Here is a 21,526-nt window from a genome sequence, read left to right as displayed (position 1 = left end):
GTAGATTTTAAAGAAAATAGCAAATATTTAATTCGACGTAATGTTGCCGCTTTTATTTTGATATCGACACGGAAATGTGGACCTTTATACTGAAGCCGGGCTCTATTTGCTTCCGGGGGTCTTGGGTTTCCAGCTAGTGCGACTTGTACCATATGTTAGCTCACAGCTAACGTGAGTTTAAAGCGGTAGTTAGTTAGTTAAACAGTCTGAGGGATAAAGCTGTTGTTATTAAAGTAGGTGTAACAGTTTATATTGGTAAATGTAGAAAGTATTAACTAGCAGTGCGTCGCTTTGTGTTATAATGTATAATCTTAATCTTGCTGATGCTTCTGTGATAGCCACATAGCAGCTACTAACTATTGCTATCTCGTTAGCCACAACAGACAAACTTGACAACATTGTTTGCACTTAAAAATATCAGGATTAATTCCCTCTCTGTATGCAATAAGATGTTAGCCAGCTAAATGAATAATTGGCCGATGTTTAGCAAGCGAGGCTACCGTGCTAATCTAAGCTGCCATCTGTTTCTGCAGCGTTTATGATACATTTGTGTGACTGTGATAAAGATTCATAGTTTGCATTAAACTCTCCACAGAGTCTGTACTCATGTCGGACAGGAGCGGCGGGGTGGAGTGGGTCGAGACAGCCGAGGAGGTTGTTATCATAGAGGAGTGCGTCCCTGCAGAAAACCACACATCTGCAGGTAAGAGAAGTTTAATATGTTGGCTGTTAAAGTGGTGTTTTTAAATCAGAGTAAGGTCAGATCACTTGGAAATTAAGTCACTTACTTTATGCATGCTATTTCTTTAATTAGAAAAGGTGGATTACATTTTAATCCTAATACTTGCGGGTGGCTTTAAAATAGAAAAGATAGAAAAAAATGCACTTATACTAAAATATATGCACGCAGCATGACCTGTCACAATAACTTTCTTGTCCCAGAAATAACATTATTTTTTACTTTCAGACAATTTTATGCTACTGATCCCCAAAGAAAATTCTGTTCTTGCAGCAGGGCAAAGGTTGAAATAATTACAGAAAAATAATAGTAATGACAATAATAACAGGAGATATATAAAAACTAGAATAAAAATAGAAGTAAAAATAGATTTTTCTTAAATTTATTAAAAAATTAAAAATATTTTAAAAATATAGATATATTTTTTTTAATTGTGTGCATTGCTACTACAACCTTGATTAAACATAAATAAAAACAGAAGTTCTACTGTCATTCTGAAATTGAACAGCGTCCCAACTTTTTATTGCCGTTGTACAACAGTTAGATTGATTGATTTATTTTATATGTTGGCCTCGGTTAGGTTCTGGCTTAGGGTTACTAATATAATAACTAATATAGTTATTGTGACAGCATGGCCTGTCACAATAACTATACTGTCCCAGAAATAATATTGCCATTTTATGCTACTGATCTCATGATTCCAAAAAAGTATAATAATTCAAGTACTCTTAAGAAAATTCAGACATTTGAATTGTTATGACAAAAAATATCAACATATCCGAAATAAATAAAAAAATAAATTAAACCACACAGCCAAAACGATACTGTTTGAAAGACTGTTTCAATTGCACTTAAATATTAAATGTTTAGCACCATGGTAAAGACGGTAATTAATTCCTTAATGCACAATATATTTCCATCCGGTTCCTCAATACTTACGACCTTTTGTTAACCTCAGCATAGTTTTTTGTCCTGTTTATCAGGCTTTGCTGCTACACCAAAATGTTATCATGGTTGTGAAAACAAATGGCGGTATGGTAAGATCTATGGTCATGTCCTTGAGAATGTTTGCAGACCTCAGTTGGTTGAATTGTAGTCTTTTTTTTCACTCAAAACAAACCTACAGTTGTTCATATATGTTTCTGAAAAAATGCTTTTGCTCTTGTAGTGATTCCAGTTTTAGAGCCAGAAGAAACACCGATCCAGAAGTTACTGGGCTCGGTGGGAAACGGAGACAACCCAGAGGCTGATGGTGGCTTTTGTAAGCAAGAGACCCTCTTTACTTTTCTGCTTTTATTCACAAAGTTCCACAATAAGTAAGTTAAATAACTGACTCCTCTGTTGTTGTTTTTACAGATTGCGAGGAGTGTCTGACTCTCTTCCAGGACCAGAATGATCCTGCTAACTTTAACGGCCCGTCGTTTATTCTTGACTTTCCGACGAGCGCCGCTCTCTCCCAGAGGGCCCTGCTCTCGCTGCCCTACGGCCTGATGATCGGCAGGTCCAGTATTCCCAGTGCAGGCGTCGGGGTCATAAATCACGGACCGATTGTGTCTCCGGGAATGCATTTTGGACCGTATGAGGGTGAAGTTACAACAAGAGAAAAAGCAACGTCAAGTGACTTCTCCTGGGAGGTGAGCTCGCATATGATTCAGACCACTCTCTAAATATGTTTGTTATGATTATTGTTTCATGTTTTGTCTTAAAAATACTCTGATTTTCTGCAGGTTTGCAAAGGAAAAGATGAGTATGAGTACATTGACGCTGCCAGAGACTCACACTCAAACTGGATGAGGTAAATCTGATATAGTGACAGAAAGACTTTAACCTTACGGTGCATCTAGAAGTCAGTCTGTGTTTATATTCTGTCTCTCTCTTCCTACACAGGTACATCAACTGTGCTCGTAATAAAGACGAGACAAATCTCCTGGCGGTCCAGTACAAAGGCAGCATCCTTTACCACTGCTGTCGCACCATAAACCCTGGAGATGAGCTCATGGTTTGGCCCAGCAGCAAGTTTCTCGCCCATTTTAGTGAAACTTGGACCCAGGCCTGGCTCATGAAGTTGAATGCAGCAGGTAACCGTTTACAACCCAAGTTTCCTGAGCCATTTATTTTTTTCTCGAGAATTCTTCAATCACTTCATTTACTATAAACACTGTACAATATTTGGATAATTTAATATATATGTGCAATATTTTATGGTCCATATCCAACTGCTGACTCGGTCTACATTGTATTGTATTTTTTTGTTTTAATTGTTAATACTTTTTATATTCATATTTCTACTTGTTTATACTGTAAATAGGGCTGGGCGATATGGAGCAAAAGTCATATCCCATTACATTTAGGCTGAATATCGATCAATATACAATATACTGATATTTTTATCGCAAAGTGAGAGCAAATGTTCAGTTAAAGTCAAATATAACATGTCACAAGTAGTTTTATTGAAACCGTTTATTTATGTGAACATAAATACTGTATAACAGGAGTACCTTTTAAAAAAAAATCAAAGCTCCATAAAGTGTACATTTAAATAAAAAAAATGTCTTAAATAAAAATAGCCTATGAAATGAAATAGGCCAATCTTTTTCTGAAATAAATATATTTATATGAGAAAAGAATAACGAACATTACAATTGCTGTTTACTATTTATTGTTTTTTGCTATCTACCAAGCTGCAGTAATTTGTGAAATCTCCCTGTTGTTGGACTAATAAAGGAAATCTTTATCTTTAATCTTACATTGCAATAATAACATGATTTTTCTCCCTTTTGTCTCCTGAATCATAGAGAGGAGGACGACTGCGACCTCTCAGATCTTCCTGTGCTCCCACTGTCAGCTGTCCTTCACCACAGAGTCCTTCCTGCAGAGACATGTAGAATACTTCCACATTCAGCCTGAAGAGGACTCCACAACACCGGCTGCTGAGGCCGCTGAACCTGAGAATCCTGCAGCCAGCGCAGACTCTGATCACTCTGCAGCCTCCCTGTCAGTGTTACCTGTCGATCCCGTCCAGTCCAAAACATGTGGCGACTGTGGGAAGGTTTTCAAGCAGATCCCTCACCTCAGGAGGCACAAGCGCTGTGTCCACTCCAACAAACGTCCCTACTGCTGCCCGCAGTGCAGACGCAGCTTCAGCCAGGCGTCCGGCTTAATCAGACACCAGCTGGTCCACAGGAAGCAGGTTGTGATAAAAGACGCAGACAAAATCCAGAGTGAAAAGAAAGAACTGAGATCAGAAGTTTTAAACACTGCAGATCCAGCTGTGACAGAGGAAATGAAGGAAAGTGAGAGTGTGCAAGAAGTAACTGAAGCTGAGAGTAAATCTGCAGGAGATGCAGAAACCTCCCAGTTCATTTGTACAGACTGCAGTAAGAGCTTCACAAACGAAGCATCTCTGAAGAAGCATAAAGCGACCGTGCATGAGCGGTTACGGCCGTACGTCTGCACCGAGTGCCACAAGTGCTTCATCCAGTACAACGACCTGACCCGGCACCTGCGGCATCACCAGCAACAACAAAAGAAGGAAGGAAAACTAAACGAGGCTCCAGAGGGCTCCAGCACCATGCCCTTTAGCTGTGCTGAGTGTTCACTGACGTTCTCTTCAGTGGACTCCCTGCAGCAGCACATTGGTGAGCAGCACTCGGAGGAAACCACGGTGGAAAATCAAGAAGATGACGCCGTGCCTGCTGGTGACGATCAGAGCCAAGATCCAGACTTCAGACCACAATCTGCAGTCGAATCTATTGGACGACGTCAGAGGCCTCAGCGGCTTGGAGCTAGATCTAAAATCTCTGCCATAACCAAGCTCATAGCTCCAAAACGAAGGGCGGCCATCTGCAAGAAGGCGTCCACCAGCCCTGCTCAGACGGAGAGGAGCTCCTCTGAACCGGATCCACCTGCTGTGAGGAACGGAAAGGTGACAAAATACAAATGGTTCAGCTGTAATCGCTGCAAACGAACATACGGAAACCCAGACGATCTCAAAGCACATAAGTGCGCTCTGAGACAGCTCAAGTGTGGTCAGTGTGGCGCAACCTTCACTAAGTCTGGCTTCCTGAAGAGACACGAGCAGATGGTGCATGTAGATGCAAAGTCGTACAGCTGTGACCGCTGCGGGAAAGTCTTCACTACATCTGGTAAACTGAAACGGCATCAAAAGAGCAACACTTGCATGAAATATCACTGCACGTCTGAGCTCTTCCCCTGCTCGTTCTGTCAGTTCTCCTTCACGATGAAGAGCTACCTTATAAAACACATTAAACGGCACCACCCGGTGGAGTACCTGTCACACTGCGACCAGCTGGAGCATCTAGGGGAAGAGGAGCAGGAGGAGGAGGAGGAGGAGGAGGAGGAGGGGGGAAAGGAATATGTTTGCCCTCACTGTGGCAAGAGCTGTGCAAGCACCAAAGCTTTCAAATCCCACACGTGTCTGCAGCAGGTGAAGGTGCTGTACTTGTGCACCGACTGTGGGAAGGGCTTCACCAACCACTACAGCCTGAAGCAACATCAACGCATTCACACGGGCGAGAAGCCGTACAGCTGCCCGCACTGCAGCAAGAGCTTCTCCTACACCGGGCAGCTCAACGTGCACCTCCGGACGCACACCGGGGAGAAACCGTACCTGTGCACGCACTGCGGCGAGAGCTTCCGCCAGTCGGGAGACCTGAAGAGACACGAGAGGAAGCACACGGGCGTCAGGCCCTACAGCTGCCCCGAGTGCTCAAAAAGCTTCAGCCGCCCGCAGAGTCTCAAAGCTCACCAGATGCTCCACTTGGGACAGAGAATGTTCAAATGCACCCAGTGTGGGAAGAGCTTCTCCAGAAACTATCACCTCAGGAGGCACCATCAGAAGATGCACTTGTAGGCACATTTTTCAGACGTTGGAGATGCTATAGAGAGAAAGTCAAAGGGACAGTTCATCCTGAAATAAAAATTCTTGAGCACTTTTTATCGACCTACAGTCATGGAAAAAAATATTAGACCACCCTTGTTTTCTTCGGTTTCTTGTTCATTTTAATGCCTGGTACAACTGAAGGTACATTTGTTTGGACAAATATAATAATAACAACGAAAATAGCTCATAAGAGTTTAATTTAAGAGCTGATATCTAGACATTTTCCATGGTTTTCTTGATAATGATTTTGGTTATTATGAAGAAAACCATGGAAAATGACTCCATCAGAAAAAAACCGAAAAGGTAAATTATTAGGTTAATTAATACTATTTTATTTATTTTACAAAAAATAACCATAATATGGACCTTGGATCTGTAAATTAATTTAATAGGACATAATAGATTTTTTTATAGGAATATTAAATTGCTTACTTGAATGTTAAATTACAGTGAATTTTATGATGGAATTCCCTCTCACATATGCAAAAAATACCTTTCACGTACACACTTTTACCTCAACAAAAATAGCTGATAAGAGTTTTATTTAAGAGCTGATATCTATGGTTTTCTTCAGATTTACCAAAATCATAATAAAGAAAACCATGGAAAATTTCTAGATATCAGCTCTTAAACTCTTATCGGCTAGTTTTGTTGTTATCGTTATATTTACAAATGCACTTTTAGTTTTACCAGGCATTAAACTGAAGAATACAGGGGTCTAATAATTTCTTCCATGACTGTATATTGATTACTAGTACTACAGATTTTGGGGTGAACTGCTCCTTTAAAGCTGAATTGCACTAAATGTTAAAGTACTTCATGATTGATGAGTATTTTTGAATGTCCTGTAAATAACAATTATCCTGACTTTTGTTTAAAGCGGACATATTTCGTGCCCAAAGAGTGGAATTTAATGTTAAGAATTTCACATTTTTTGTTAATAATTTGTTAAAAGTAATATAAACATTCACTTCAATCAACACACAAACACACACAAAAGCCGTTACATAAACTTAATGCTTCTCATCTTGAAATAAAAACAACCCACTTCAGCTTCACTGTTGACCATTTATTCCACAAAACATACAATGCAAAGCATGTGCACTGTACAAGCCTTAATATTATGAAAATACTCATAACATGCCTGTTTTTTTTTCAATTAATTTAAGTTTTAATTTTGTTCTTGTAGTCATCCAGATCTACATTTCTTTAAATGACACAGTATATAACTTGTCTATTGAACATTGCTTCTGTCAGTTTTTGTCCTTTTTGTTAACTCATATTTTCCACCTTGACTATATTATTATAAATATTAAGTAAAATTAAAATATTTCAGTCTTACCTGAACTATACAAACATACCGGTATGACAGTTTTAACACGAGTAGACTCAATTTAAACTGTGCGTAGATTGAAACAGGTGTGACCCTGGCAGTGTTTCCATGTGCTACACAGCATGTCGGTGCAGCTGCTGGTTCGAGACACGAGCTTGTTTAAAATCTGTAACTTTTGCTGCTGGTAACGGCTCCTTTAACATCTCAGTCCAGTAATGAAATCTTACATCAGTAGTCCTAACTAATACCAGTTACACAAGTTCCTTGACAACATCCATTTCAAAGGGGGAAAAAGATCCATTTTTCATTTGTGGCACAGCAGATTGTGGAGGCTTGTTTCTGTTCGTGGTCCTTTTTTTTTTTTTTTTTTAGGTTTTTTTTTGTCAAGAAGCGAGGGGTTGAAACCGGAGGATTGGACCTTGCTCATTAATGAGTCCTAGTGTGTAAAAAATACACAAACACTTCTGAAAGGTAGGCAGCAGGTGGTTCTCAAGGTTAAGTGACACGATCCCTACGAAGGTTGGGTTACTGTTTGTACAATTTCTAAGACACCTCAAAACACTTTTCCCGTTTATCCTCCTTTGTTCCAGTGAAGAACCCTGTCGACGTCTTCTCCAGTGCAATCTCTTTTCTTCATCAGCACGTAAAATATACAACAACCCTCAATCTCATTAGTTTATATTATGTTAAATGTTATACACATATTAAAATTTTTTACAAACCAAACTTGATTGTTAAACCACACAGTATCACATCTGTACAAACTCAGAAGAGAAAAAATAAAGGTCACAAAACTAGGCAAAAGAATGAAAAGGGATTTAGTTTTTTGGCAATTAAAAAGCAACAGCCTGGTCCGTCACAAAACCACAAATTAAGGGGTTAAATACTGAACTCTGGAAATGAAAAGGGAACAGTACATCTAGAGCTCAGCAGAGTCCGCGTGTCTGCCGCGGTGATGAAACTTCTTCTTCACGTTCCCGTAAATGTTAACAGAAAAACAGGGTTAAAAGGGTTAAAAGTGGCTGAGGACACATTTACAGTCTGCGACGAGAAATACCCTGCAGGTCGTTGCACATACATTAACACTTTCTCCTTCGTTTGTTCAGTGAAGTTCTGCTTTCTGAGATACGTAACGGACAAAAGGCGTTTATAAAGGTTCAGACTTCAGCTCCTCCACCCGGCACTCCAGGTCGGCCACCTGCAGGAGACAAGAAGAGAACGGGTGAGTTACTGAAAGCTGGTGAACAATATATATGTATAAACTACAAATATTATATGGTGTTTAATATTTATTTGAATGGTCAACAGTTAACTGACACTGAACATACAGTACAATTTAATAAGCATTACATTTCTTTTTATTCCTCATGTTTATTTATTTTGCATAATTGGTTGACAATGTAACACATAGCATGTTTTAGGTATAAAAATATGTCTACAGTCAACTAACTGACTGACTGACTGACTAGCGGCGTTTCCACTATAGTTGAATAAGTCGGGTCTCACTTTGAATGTGAGCTGGCCCTAGCGGCCGTATGACCGGCCATCATTTTTCTCCCCTGAAAACAGCCTGGTTCAGTCAGCTCTACTCAGCGTTTTTAACGACATCCTCCTGGCTAATGACTCCGGTGACCATGTAATTCTTGTTCTGTTGGACCTGACTGCAGCGTTTGACACCGTGGACCACAGCATCCTAGTGGCTCGGTTACGCCACCTAGTGGGCATCGGTGGTACTGCGCTAGAGTGGTTCAAGTCATATCTGACCGACAGAAGTTTAACTGTAAACCTTGGTACCTCGGAGTCCAGCCCCGCTCCACTGCTGTATGGGGTTCCACAGGGGTCGATTTTAGGGCCCCTGCTTTTTTCTTTGTATTTACTGCCTTTGGGCTCCATCTTGAGAAAGCACGGCATCCCTTTCCATTGCTACGCTGACGACAGTCAGATATATGTGCCACTTAAAAAAAAAGATGCTTTCTCCCTCACACCGCTCCTGTCATGTCTCAAAGACATCAAGGCCTGGATGGCCTTGAACTTTTTAAATTTTAATGAGAAGAAAACAGAAGTGATAGTGTTTGGCCCTAGTGGCTCTTGTGTGACCCCTCCTTTTGACTTGGGCCCTCTGGCAGATTTTATAAGACCAACTGTGTCAAATTTAGGTTTTAAGATGGACAGTGATTTTAAATTAGATCGTCAGATTAGCGCTGCTGTGAGGTCAAGCTTTTTCCACATCAGGCAGCTGGCTAAGGTGAAGCCTTTTCTCACACACAAGCACTTTGAAACGGTAATCCACGCCTTCGTTACATCTCGGCTGGATTCACTCACTGTACCTTGGAGTCAGCCAGTCCTCCCTCGCACGGCTCCAGTTAGTGCAAAACGCGGCTGCTCGCCTCTTAACTGGAGTTCGTAAGAGGGAGCACATAACTCCCATCCTGGCCTCCCTCCACTGGCTGCCTGTGCATTTTAGAGTCCATTTTAAGATTCTTTTATTTGTTTTTAAATCTTTAAATGGTCTCGCCCCACTGTACCTCTCTGAGCTCCTCCACCCCTACGCTCCTGCTCGGTGCCTCAGGTCAGCTGATCTGCTGCTCCTGGAGGTACCGAGGTCAAAACGGAGCTCAGAGGGGACAGATCTTTCTCTGTTGCAGCCCCCAAACTATGGAATGAGCTACCTTTGCACATCAGACAAGCCTCCTCACTGTCCATTTTTAAAAGTCATCTTAAAACCTATTTTTATTCCTTGGCTTTTAACCACGCATGAGACTCTGCTCTTGTTTTTAGTGTTTTATGGTTTGCTTTTATTTATTGTTTTTTAAATTGTCTTTTAAAAAGCAATAAATCTATTTATTTTAGTGTTTATTTCCTGTTTTATTTATTTTATTGTCTCTTGTTCTGTTTGTTTATGTACAGCACTTTGTTGCGGCTGTTGTTGTTTTAAAGTGCTTTACAAATAAAGTTGAGTTGAGTTGAGTTGAGTTGGTTGCTGATTGGACAGAACGTTAAACAGGATGTGACGTCGTACTCGACGCCACAACAACATGCGCCATTCCTAAAAGCCGGCGAAGTAGCGTAGTCACAAGCGAAAGTGAACATAAGCCCCTTTCATCATGTGGTCCGCAAATGTCCCGCTATATTGTTGGAAAGATCTGTGCCAGCTCTTCGCCGCCTTAAGGCGTTAATAGTGATTCCAGCAAAGCAAAGTGATTTTCTGCCCTTTCATAGTGCAGTACGGCGTTGCAGAACGAGGTGCACAGTAGCACAGTGCTAACAGGCTAACAGTTAGCTCTGTAGCAGTACAGTGTGTATGTGCTAACAGGCTAACAGTTAGCTCTGTAGCAGTACTGTGTGTATGTGCTGCTGCTGCAGGAGGTTTTCACTTAGCGATCTCTGTTTGTTTACAACAAGCACCGGCACTCTGTGCACAGTTAGCATGCCTGCTTGTTTACAACAAGTGTCAGACGCTGTGTACAGTCAGTGACGGTGGCCACAGTTGTTGTGCATGCTTTTGAAACTGCCGCTAAGTGATTACGCCACAATCGAAAACCATACGTCACCTCCGGAGTCTCGTAAATCCCTCTGGGGCCTTTTTTTGAGAGGGATTTGAGAGGGAGTGGCCTGAAACTTTTCCCAGTGGCCACTTTTTACCCTAATGGAAACGTGCCTACTGACTGACTGACTGACTGACTAGACTAGACATCATGCTGTTCTTGTGTAGTATGTTTCAGCCATTAATCTGGAACCAGCTCCTCAGGTTTCGACAGCGAAAGAACTGTCTCTCTGCAGGAAAACTGGATCCAAAAAGAGTTCACCAACTCTCTGCTGGTCTCGAACCACAAGCAGCTTGTGATAGGGGCTGGGGGCGGGGTTACCGTGACCAGAAAGACCAACAAAAACGTCTATCATTCATTTGAGTTGATTTGCAATGTGAAACCTATACAGTGTTGTAATGACTCTCTGTGGAAACTAGGGAGAGAGGGAGATAACTTGTGAGAACTCGGTTTGTGTTGGTTGGAAAGGGGTAAGCTACTAAGTGAGGACTAAGTAAACTACTTAGTTAGGTTCAGGGTCAAAAGCTACTTGGTTAAGTTTATAAGGTTTAAATAAGGACAGTTTACCAGACGTTATCTCGGGATGTGATACGGCAGAGTGACCAGACGTAAATAAAACATGAGCTCTGCAGATTCCAGGCTCAGCAAACCATGCATTTATTTTATTTTAAATATCATCACCCACAGGCTGCAGTGTGAGTCACGTTGAGCTTCTAACAACTAACACAACATAAAGACTAAATTCGGTCCTCTGAGGTTTCGTTGCTGCCGCTGCAGCTCTCACTTCCTGGAAATATATATTTTATGGTTTGTATAACGGCCACAAGACTCAGTGAAGCAGCTTTGAGCCAAACTGTTCTCATGAGTGCTGTCACACACAAAAAAAACTCTTTGATAGCCTCGAGCTGCAACTAACTGAACAATTAAAAGTTTCTTTGCAGCTACAATTAAAGAGAAAACCGTCCTTAATGAAAGTAGAGTAAAAACAGTGGAACTGCTGCGTTATGATGGGAGAAACGCTTTCAAAGCCACTTTCTTTTATCACAGAACAGGTTGCCCTCCTGCCCACACTGTAGATCACCCACTCTTCTGTAACTTATGAATGAAAACATTGTGTTCATCTCTTCCTGGAACTTGACATGTTATTACCAGGATGAATCCTAGTCCTGTGTCTTAAAGACGGGATCTTACCTCACTTGTTGATTCATTTATTGTGTATGAGTTAATCTGAAACAATACTAAATGTTCATTCTGTGAAAGTCTTGTGTAACAGAGTTGAAAATGTCCTTACTCAGGTAAAGTGAATTCTCTCAAAATTATAATTACAACATGCCACTACAAAGGCATTTAATGTATTTTGATGGTTTCTAAGAGGTTTCAGATTGTAGCACATTCACTGCAGTTAAGCATGAGGGTGCGTGACTGCATGTATATTTACTTTCACATTTCACATGTTTTGGGCTTTTGTGCTACCCTTACTTCAGAGCTAGACCTTCTCTGCTTGGGGTAAGCAAGCATTGGGAGTGCTCTATAAATAATATGATATTCTGATAAATGAGCATGTTTTCTTCTTAAACTACTGATTATTAAGTGTGTATATAAGTTGCGCTAACTGATATTCTCGAGATGTAATGCTATATTATTATTTTAACCAAGATAAAACATAATTTTTACATTATTTTAGATGTCTGTATTCTGTCGTGATTGGAAGCTCATGGTATGTATGTTCATTGTGAATGCAGGTACGTGGTTAATGGATAAATATTTAATTACTTTGTTTTGTAAATATTACAAGAGTTAAGAACTGGTCATGTTAAAAAACTTTACGATCAACCAGTGTGCTATACCGGCGCCATCTGTCATTTTGTTTTGCCCATTTTTTTACTGTTTTTGTTCGAACAACAATAACGAGCTATGCACTTTGATTTCGGATCTTCAGAGCTACTTTTCTGCTGGAGATATGTGTATGTAGTCGTGATTGGAAGCTCATGAAATGTATGTTCATTGTCATCATAAAGTATCAACACCTAAAGAAGAGAGGGTTGTTACACTTGTCTCCAGGTCTCCTCTCGTTCGTACCTGCTCCTGAAGCTGTCCAGACTCCTCCTTCAGCAGAGACGCCTCCTCTCCGACTTGTGCACAACGCTGCGTCTCCTTCTTCAGGTACTCAATCTCCCTGTTAGAAGAAGAAAATCAGTACGATTGTTTAACCCAAATGTAAAATATCACACAACCCTTTTTGCCCTGAGAGTAGAATGCTGCTGCCTTACTTCTGCTGATACTCCTTGATGAGGCGTTTGGCTTTGCTGTACTTGCGCTCCAGGGCCTGGTACTGGGACTGCGTCTCCTTCAGGTGCTCGTCCACCGCCTGGCACAGACTCTGCGCCTCCATCCAGTAGCCCTCCAGCTTCTCCATACGCTCCTTGTTCTCCTGCAGCGTCTGCTCCAGCTGGGCCTTGTCCATACGCCAGCGCTGCTTGTCCTGCTCTGCGTGGTGCAGCTGCAACAACAACAGGTGAAAAAAGATTTCAATCACACGCCATCTCTGGTCCTTAAAATAATCTGTGCTTCCTTTCTTCTTGCTGGATTATTCAATAATTGAGTGTGCTTGTAAGAGCACACTATATACTCTCCACGGGCTTCTTGCTATTATTCTTCCGTTTCTTCTTTGTTTTTTTTTCGGTCGACTACTCCTCCCAGAGTTTTGGTCGCACATACACTAAAAAAAGTATCAAATAAACCGGCTCTGCCTTGACAAGTGTGCTATGACTTTTCTAAGGGTTTCGGCAAACGGTTTTCAAATTATTCGGCAAAAACACACCAAAAAATCCCCCCAATGTTACCCTACGGAGAGGCTAGAGTGGATGACATCATCGAGTGCAGACGGAGTGAAAAAAATGTCAAAAAATAAATTTGTAAACTGCGCTCGAGGCCGCAGATACCACTCTGCAGAAATAATTTATACATAGAAACGTAGGAACATTTATAGTTCGGGCGTAGGACGCACAGATGCGCCACCAACACGCACCCACAGCCTCATAGACTGCCATGTAAAAAAGGCGGGAACATTTCTGGAGGAAAGCAGAGGTTTTTTCTTCTGATTGCTCTAAAAAAACAATTTCTTCATTTTTCTTCACAAAACACATATGTAGATGTTCACGAAGAACTCAGGATGCTAAAAGTGAAGTCGGATCAATGATACGGTTTGGCCAAAAATGCTTTCTGTTCGAGGGGCACTTAGCTCTTTTTCTGTCTCTCTCAGTGGCGTCAAATGTCACAGGAGGAGCTGCGGTTGATTTCTCTGCTCTGATTGACATAACAATAACTGTCAATCATAAAGTTTGAATGTCGGCAATTTTATCCTCCACACACACACATATGTTGAAGGCTTGATCTGTCACATACCTCAGCAACGGTAGAGATAATATACTGTAAAATACTCTGCAGTGTCAATAATGTATGGATGAGAGTCAAGCACACTCAAAATTTCTTTAGAAACGTTCTAGTTTACCTTTCTCTTGAGCTGCTGGATCTCAGCCTGGGTCACTGCATGCTTTATTTGGAGCTTTACAGCAAAGAGAGACCACAGCGTTAAATACATGTGTTAATATTAGTCACATTAGAGAAAATAAGCTGTGATTACACAAGAAAATGCTCCAATTAAAGAATCCACTCCTCACCTCTTTGTATTTGTGTGCCAGTTTCTCTGGGTCCGTCTCCAGAGGGGACATGTCCTCGTTCTCCGCCAGGTCGAACACCTCGATGGCGCTGGGGTACGACGGGCTGACCTCCTCTTCGTCGTCCTCCTCCTCATCTGTGCCGTACTCACCGCCCTGCAGGCAGGACCAACAGGTGAGGAAAACACTCACACATTGATAGAAGTATACTGAGTTTAAAAGGCCAGTTCACCCAAATTATAGGATTAAAGGAACATCTTGCTTCCTAATTTGATGTATTTCTAGTCCGTCATTCAAACTTTAAACCACAATAATTTGAACACAAAGAGCTAGAATTAGCAAGACATATATGAATTATTTGATTTTGACACAAGTTGTTGTTTCCAGAAGGTTAAGTTACTGGAGTATATATATATATATATATATATATATATATATATATATATATATATATATATATAATTTCACTTTTTTGGTGAAAGTAGCAATTTATTGCTTTAATGTTGCAGATGTTAACTGTGAAGCCCAATTAAAGTAGTTTATAGACTCTGGGTACTTAAATCTGAAGTTCTTTATCATATTTTAAACACTGATGATATTTTCTGTTAATATTCTGAAACTGTAAATACTTTAAGTTATCAAATGGAGACATAAGTTCCTGGAGTAAGATGTATTTTATGTATTTTTTAGTTATTAAAAAAATACATTTATGTAATATTTACCAATTTTAATTTGATGATTTATTTCATAATTTTTTTTTTTTTTAAATTTGCTCATTTTTCATAATATTTAAAATTTTAAAAACAAATGCATATATTTGATATCATCTTTATTATATCTTTAAATGTACATTACTTAATTAATTTCTAAATTTTGATGTCTTTCATATAAATGGAAATGAGCATTCACACAGTCATTTTTGGCTAAATATAAATATTTAAAATGAAATAAAGTAAAATAAAAGAAGAAACTAATGTAAAATAGATATAACAATAATAACATAAGTTTAATATTAATATTATTTACTTTCAGTCGATGCATTCGTTTACATGTCCCGTGAAATATTGGAATATAATGTCACAAAAAAACGAAGAAAAAACAACAAGTAAAACACTCATTTCATGGTGTGTGTTTGTGTGCTGTGACACCAAACGGCCACTAGGTGGAGGCGAGCTCCAAAGTGCAGAATGTACTTTACATTATACAACCTAATGCTTTTCAAGAACCACCCACCAGCAGCCTGGCATGAATGGGGCAACTTCCTCTCTGTTGTTAGAGTGAAACTGCTTTTAAAGCACATGTTCTGTTTACGTAAACCTTTAACAGAGAGAACATCTGAGACACACGAGATTATTGCAGCTCAGGACATCCGAGGGGGCCCAATTTTTCAGATCCTGATTTGTCCCCAATTCAGAGAGCCGAGCTTATCGTTTGATCGGACATGTTGGACACAATAGTGTGGCTTTTGGCCAGAATCACACGCAGAGCAGAGAGAATCACTTCTGTCCATGATGGGACACGTTTCATAATCCTAAAGGGGAACCAAGGACACGCAGAGCACAAAAAATCACCCGCTTTTCATTCTGAAGGAGATATTTTTGTGCCTGAACAGGTTGAAAAGGTTACGTAAACTTTAAATCTCTTCAGTGATGCTTTTTAAATAGATTTTTTTTGGACTGTTTGAGTGCTGCAACATTAAAGTGAAGGACACATTAATGCATCAGTAATGATAACATAATATGATATAATATATATATACTTTAGGTATAATTTGATGATTTGAGTGCGATTATATCATTATTTATTAATCTGCCGATTAAAAAAAACAAAGATATTCAGTTTATTATCATGTGTGACAAAGAAAAGCATCGAATAATTTAATTGAAGAAGCATGAAATGAGCAAATGTTTGGCCTTTTTGCTTAAAACCCCCCCACTAAAATGATTATTTCATGATCAAAATAGTCAACAATTAATTTTCTGTTCGTCAAGTAATTGATTAATCGGCCCATTATTTACAAAATTAACCTGTTCATTATTATGTTGATGAAATGCTGCCTTCTGATGGTATGTTTTATCAGTCAACAGTCAAAAAAAACAAAGATATTCAGTTTAGTATGATGTGTGACAAAGAAAAGCATCAAATCATTTAATTTAAGAAGCATGAAATGAATAAATATTTGGCCTTTTTGCTTTAAAAAATGATCAAAATAGCCAACAGTTAATGTTTTGTTCATCAGGTTATTGATTAATCAGGTAGTCTTTGCAGCGTTATCACTTTTACTTAGATCTGAATACTTTTCCCACAACTGGATCAGATAGTTTGTGTCTGTGAGTGAAGAGAGGATTGGAGGGAAACTGATTTGTCAGCATTGCACCTTCACTCCTGCACCGTGCATGTGCAGACGCTGCACCACCGCTGATTCAAGAATTACGAACCAAGCAGTTTTGTCAGCTCACATTGTGTCTCACGGCAGCACTGCTTGTTTCAGGAGCTCTTTGACGCACCTCCTGCTCGTCCATGTACTGGTTGTAGCGCTGCTCCATCATCTCCCTCTGCCAGCGCTCCTGCTCCAGGGTCTGCTGGATCAGCTGGGCCACCTCGCTCTGCTCGCCCGGCTTCTCTCGCCCGATCACAAACCTGCGTTTTTAAAGAATGAGCAACTCTGTCAACATGCCAATGCATTTACCGTAAAGGTCAGAATACAGGCGCACTTAGACTTTAGCTGCAACTGGTTTGACCCAAGCAGAAACCTCCAGGTCTGAAAAATGAAGCCATAAGTACAAAAGTGCCTTACAAACGGCGTTCTCTCTAACGGCCAGCAGGGGGCGACTCTACTGGCTGCAGAAAGAAGTCAGATTGTTTCAAAGTCTAGGAGAAAACTGTCCCACTTCTCAATTGATTTATTACCTCAGTAAACATTCTCACATCAGGTCCATGGTCTCAATCATGAGTTTGAAGTCTTCTTTAATACTTAAATAATAGTTTATAAGATAATTGTAACATTTGGTTGCTTATAAATGTCGTGGTCAGTGTTTGGTTAGACCAGGGGTCGAACAACCTTTACTAACAGAAGAGCCACTGTTGGCTGAAAAAAGAGGGAAAACATGTTGGAATGGAGCCTTAAACCTTATTTTGAGCCTTGTAATGAAGATGAAGCAGCCTACTGAGTCTAAATTACCCTACGAACGTTATTTATAGGGTCATAATGAGCATTTATTAAAGTGATTTTGTCAGTATGCAGCGTGGCCCGAGTGCAAATGTGGAATCGAAAACTCAAAACTAGACTTAAAGTTGGCAAAATGTAGAGGCGAAGGCGCCGGCCGCAGACTTTCAGGAGCTATGATGCACATTTTATTCGCTAAAAATATTTTAAAAAAAGTTCTTTAATATAATAATTCTGTTTATAATCTACACATTTTTGTGAGACAAGCTCAGGTGTGCCGTGGAATTTTGTGACAACCAGACACTATTAATGCAGTATGGCTCACAGCAGTATTGCTAAAATGAGTGCCTGCTGCTGTAAGCAGGAGATTATCATGTCCCCTTGCCTAAATGTAATATTATTTTAAACATGTGGTTAATGTTGTCAAGCGGTTGCAGGTTGTTTAGCTTTAGGCACAAATAGAGTTAGATGGAGGTGCTGTGGTTTGGTTGATCGACATCAGTTGCACCTGCTGAAACCACCAATAATGACCCATAGGAGCCTATGGTCAAAATGACCCATAAAAAATAAAAAAACACGTAATTACACATAAACGTATGGTATGCGGTTTAAAAAATATCAATTTTTATTGAATTAAGGCTAAAAAAACACTGATCTAGGTTTATGTCAAAACATTTCCTAGTAAGGCTTTATATTAGACAGTTTCAACAGTAAATAAATGCTGGAAGTTAAGTAGTTATGAGGTCGACGTAACTACTGGAAGTAGTACTGAAAGAATATGAATACAGGTGGGCCTTGAGATTTTGGCTTGCAAAGCCAGCACCTCTGTACTGTACAGTTGTGTTATGCTGCAACTCTGCATGCTGCGACTGAAGCGAATATATAAGAAGCATAAAGGTAACAAGCATAAAATAAAAAATCAATCATCATAAAATAACAACAGAGGTGCATTACTTGAATTATACATGATGAAGGGGCATTATGTCCACCATAAATGTCAAGTTTATTCCTTAATATCTCTATATTTATGAGCTATAGAAAAACAAATGAATGAATAATTCTTTAGCAGCCCTCTGATGTAACAGAAGAGGAAAGATTTCATGTTGGACTGAAATAGTATTTTACCTCATATGGTGTGATTCTGTATATGCATGCTAAATAATGAATAATGACCACTGAGGAGCACAGAGAAAGTGTTTTCATATATAAAGCCTGTTATGTATTGCTGTAGTGAGGAATGTTCTGGATCTCTGATGACATAAAGTGTCTTCCTGTTTAGCCTGAACAAAGCCCGTCTCTATGGAGTTGTTGGCCTCTTCTATGATTTAAATTAAAACCTCTCGTCTCTGCCTCTCCTTTAGCTCATTGTACGCTTCATTATAGACACTATACGTTTCTAGACTGAGGCTCACAAATCTCTGTCCAATTAAATCTGCCATGTAAACAGCGAAGGGGGGGAACTCAGTAAATCACGATGAATGAGCTAGATTTAGCGATTCATTAATACATACATACAATTAATTACAATTAATTCAGTTTTACATGAGTTTCTGTTTTCCAGAAGGTTAAGTTATTGGAATAACGTTTTTTATCCAGTGGTGAAAGTAGCTTTAATTGCTTTAATGTTGCAGATGTTAAACGTGGAGCCCATTTAAACTAATTTATGGACTTTCGGATAGTTAAATCTGTAATATTTTTTATCATTTATATGCTGATGATATTTTCTGTTAATATTCTGAAGCTGTAAATAACTTAAGTTATTATTATTGTTATATTATAACATAAGTTATCAAATAGCTTTAGTGGAGACATAAAAGACATAAAACATATCTAATTATAAGGGAAATAACAGGGAAAAAATACCTTTATGTTCCTAGAGTAAGATGCATTTTATGTATAGTAAAAAAAAGACATTTATGTAATCTTTGCCAATTTAAATTTAATAATTTATTTCCTATTTTTTTATTAATTTAATTTAACTTTTAAATGTTCTTGTTTTTCATACTTTTTACATTTTAAAATACAAATGCATATCTTTGATATAATGTGTTCTATATCTTTAAATGTACATTCATATATATTTTTTTTACGTCTTTCATACAAATGGAAATGAGAATTCAGCATTCTAATGTAAAATAGATTTAATAACGACAACAACTATAATAATAACTATAATTATAATAATTATTGTTATTATACTTATTATTGTAATAATAATAATAATAATAATAATAATAATAATAATAATAAATAATAATATTTACTTTCAGTCAATGCATTTGTTTACATGTCCTGTGAAATATTGAAATATAATCTCACATAAAACACTGATTTCGTGGTGTGTGTGTGTGTGTGTGTGTGCTGTGAAAGGGGGGAAAAACTCAGTGAATCACGCTGAAGCCACAGACGCTAATTAAGGCTGCAGCCGCTCAATTTCTGCAGCACTAACGGGTAATTAGACGTCCACAAACGTACTTCCTGCCCCCATCTATTTGTCTTCCTGATGTTTTTTTATGAATAGGTCTGAGCTCTAGTGCCCTTCATCGTCTCTGCAGCAGATCCATAATGTATGAGCGATCTATGGAGGTCTCTGATCTTCACAAGTCACACAACGCTAACAATCACCCTGACGCCGCTGACCACTAAACCCTGAATTATGAATGAGCTCAGCCGACAAAAGGAGCACGTCGGGGAACGGCCGGCTCGTCTGCAAAAATACCCCTCTGGCATTTCAGAATGATACTTCTGATGCCAAGTGTATTTGTTCCTGATAACTGTGTTTTCTGTGGCTCTGGTGTGGAATCTTTGGAGCGTATTCAGGATGTCTCAGAAAGGAGCTTTTCAACACTGAAGGGTATAATCATGACCCTGTGAGACTGGAGATATAAATCTGCAGTCTGCTGTGAGCTGAATGGGGCAGGATGTGGTAGAAGTCAGTCCTGCATGTAAGCCTGTCTGTCTGTGGGCATCTATCAGGAGGAAACCATCTCTTTAAGGAAGAATGCTGAAGCCCCAGAGAGCTGCAGCTGCACAGACGCATGTCCCGCTCACAGCTGAGACGTGAAAATAAAGATTATCGAGCACGCCGACATGTTGATGTTTACCGTGTTATACCAGCTTAATATGAGGCACTTTATACTGCAACTTTGCCACATTTTGTTTTACTTTTTAATCCTTTAAAGCATTATTTTGACAGCTTAAGTTACTCTGCAGATTCAAAGCATTCATACAAATATGAATTCACTAATAAACTGTTAAATTATGTTATGCTAAGTTAAAGTATCCATCAGTATATAAAGTATTTCAAATAATCTCCTTTACCAGCTGCAAAATTAAAGTGATAAACACATTAATACATCAGTATTTATAATCCAGTAATATGATATCATTGATTCTGAAGTGAGCCTTTCTGCATTATAAGGACTTTCAGTTTGGGTATATTTTTACACAAACACTCAATACTTTAGATGCGTGATGTGAACTTGTAAGAGAGTATATTTATACTGCGGTACTGCTACTTTTAGTTAAGTAAAAAATCTGAAATCTGGTTAGCATGCTAGAATTAGCTAATAACCTCGAAACACAGCTTGTTGAATGTCAATGTCAATACAGTTTTGCAGGTGTACAGCTGAGTTTTTCTTGTGTATTTAGAGGACTTAGGCACAAATGACGTCATGTTCTTATTTGCATACTGGTGACATCATTGTGCGTCATCATCATTTGCATAAAGCTGAGTCGTTATATTGCTCGTGATAACCTGAAGCCTCATAAAATAAATACTCATCATGTAGCCTTATATCATTGTATAGCCTATTTGAAGTAAAAAATGATATGTAAATAACTATATAAATAAAATCTGCAGAGGGAGGTAAAAAAAAAAAAGATTAACCGACATTTTGTGCATGTGTGCGTTGCCTCGGAAACAATTGGTACAATTGCAGAATCAGATTCGTAAGAATAAACCTCGACAAAACATTTAGATGCTGTGGCAGCTGAGGCGCTTATAAAGCACCACTTTCTCAAGTTTCGAAAAGTTCGGATCCAGAGAAAGTTTCGGAGTGAGAGCATCAACACAACCAACGAAACTCACTACAGCTACGATCCCACTCCTGTTCCCAGCAGCGTCCTGCTGACTGCCGGCGTCAGGGAGAGACCCGACCTGT

General features: G+C 39.2%; 2 protein-coding genes across 4 annotated transcripts in view; one reads left to right on the top strand and one right to left on the bottom strand.

Moving 5' to 3' along the window:
* Positions 1-11: 11 nt before the first annotated feature.
* Positions 12-6,700, top strand: LOC131959858 (histone-lysine N-methyltransferase PRDM9-like). Of its 2 annotated transcripts, XM_059325079.1 has the most exons (7): positions 12-233; positions 596-703; positions 1,908-2,000; positions 2,096-2,373; positions 2,467-2,534; positions 2,627-2,817; positions 3,535-6,700. In XM_059325079.1, exons 2-7 carry the CDS (start codon positions 607-609, stop codon positions 5,610-5,612), a joined length of 2,805 nt encoding a protein of 934 aa, XP_059181062.1. In that variant the 5' UTR covers positions 12-233; positions 596-606; the 3' UTR covers positions 5,613-6,700. The 2 variants fall into 2 exon arrangements, with proteins under 2 accessions (XP_059181062.1, XP_059181063.1); XM_059325080.1 differs by lacking the exon at positions 12-233 and having other exon boundaries at positions 577-703.
* LOC131959859 (neurabin-2-like) overlaps positions 6,697-21,526 on the bottom strand; it is a 35,926-nt gene continuing 21,096 nt past the window's right edge. For both annotated transcript variants that reach the window (XM_059325081.1, XM_059325082.1), the window contains 6 exons: positions 16,705-16,837; positions 14,201-14,353; positions 14,032-14,085; positions 12,791-13,020; positions 12,600-12,696; positions 6,697-8,173 (listed from right to left, as the gene is read on the bottom strand). In XM_059325081.1, coding sequence (XP_059181064.1) covers positions 8,123-8,173; positions 12,600-12,696; positions 12,791-13,020; positions 14,032-14,085; positions 14,201-14,353; positions 16,705-16,837 — 718 coding nt within the window. In that variant the 3' untranslated portion in view covers positions 6,697-8,122. The remainder of the gene's footprint in view (positions 8,174-12,599; positions 12,697-12,790; positions 13,021-14,031; positions 14,086-14,200; positions 14,354-16,704; positions 16,838-21,526) is intronic.

Source organism: Centropristis striata, chromosome 21 (genome assembly GCF_030273125.1).
Source record: "Centropristis striata isolate RG_2023a ecotype Rhode Island chromosome 21, C.striata_1.0, whole genome shotgun sequence".
Taxonomy (NCBI): domain Eukaryota; kingdom Metazoa; phylum Chordata; class Actinopteri; order Perciformes; family Serranidae; genus Centropristis; species Centropristis striata.
This window is presented reverse-complemented; position numbering and strand designations above follow the sequence as displayed.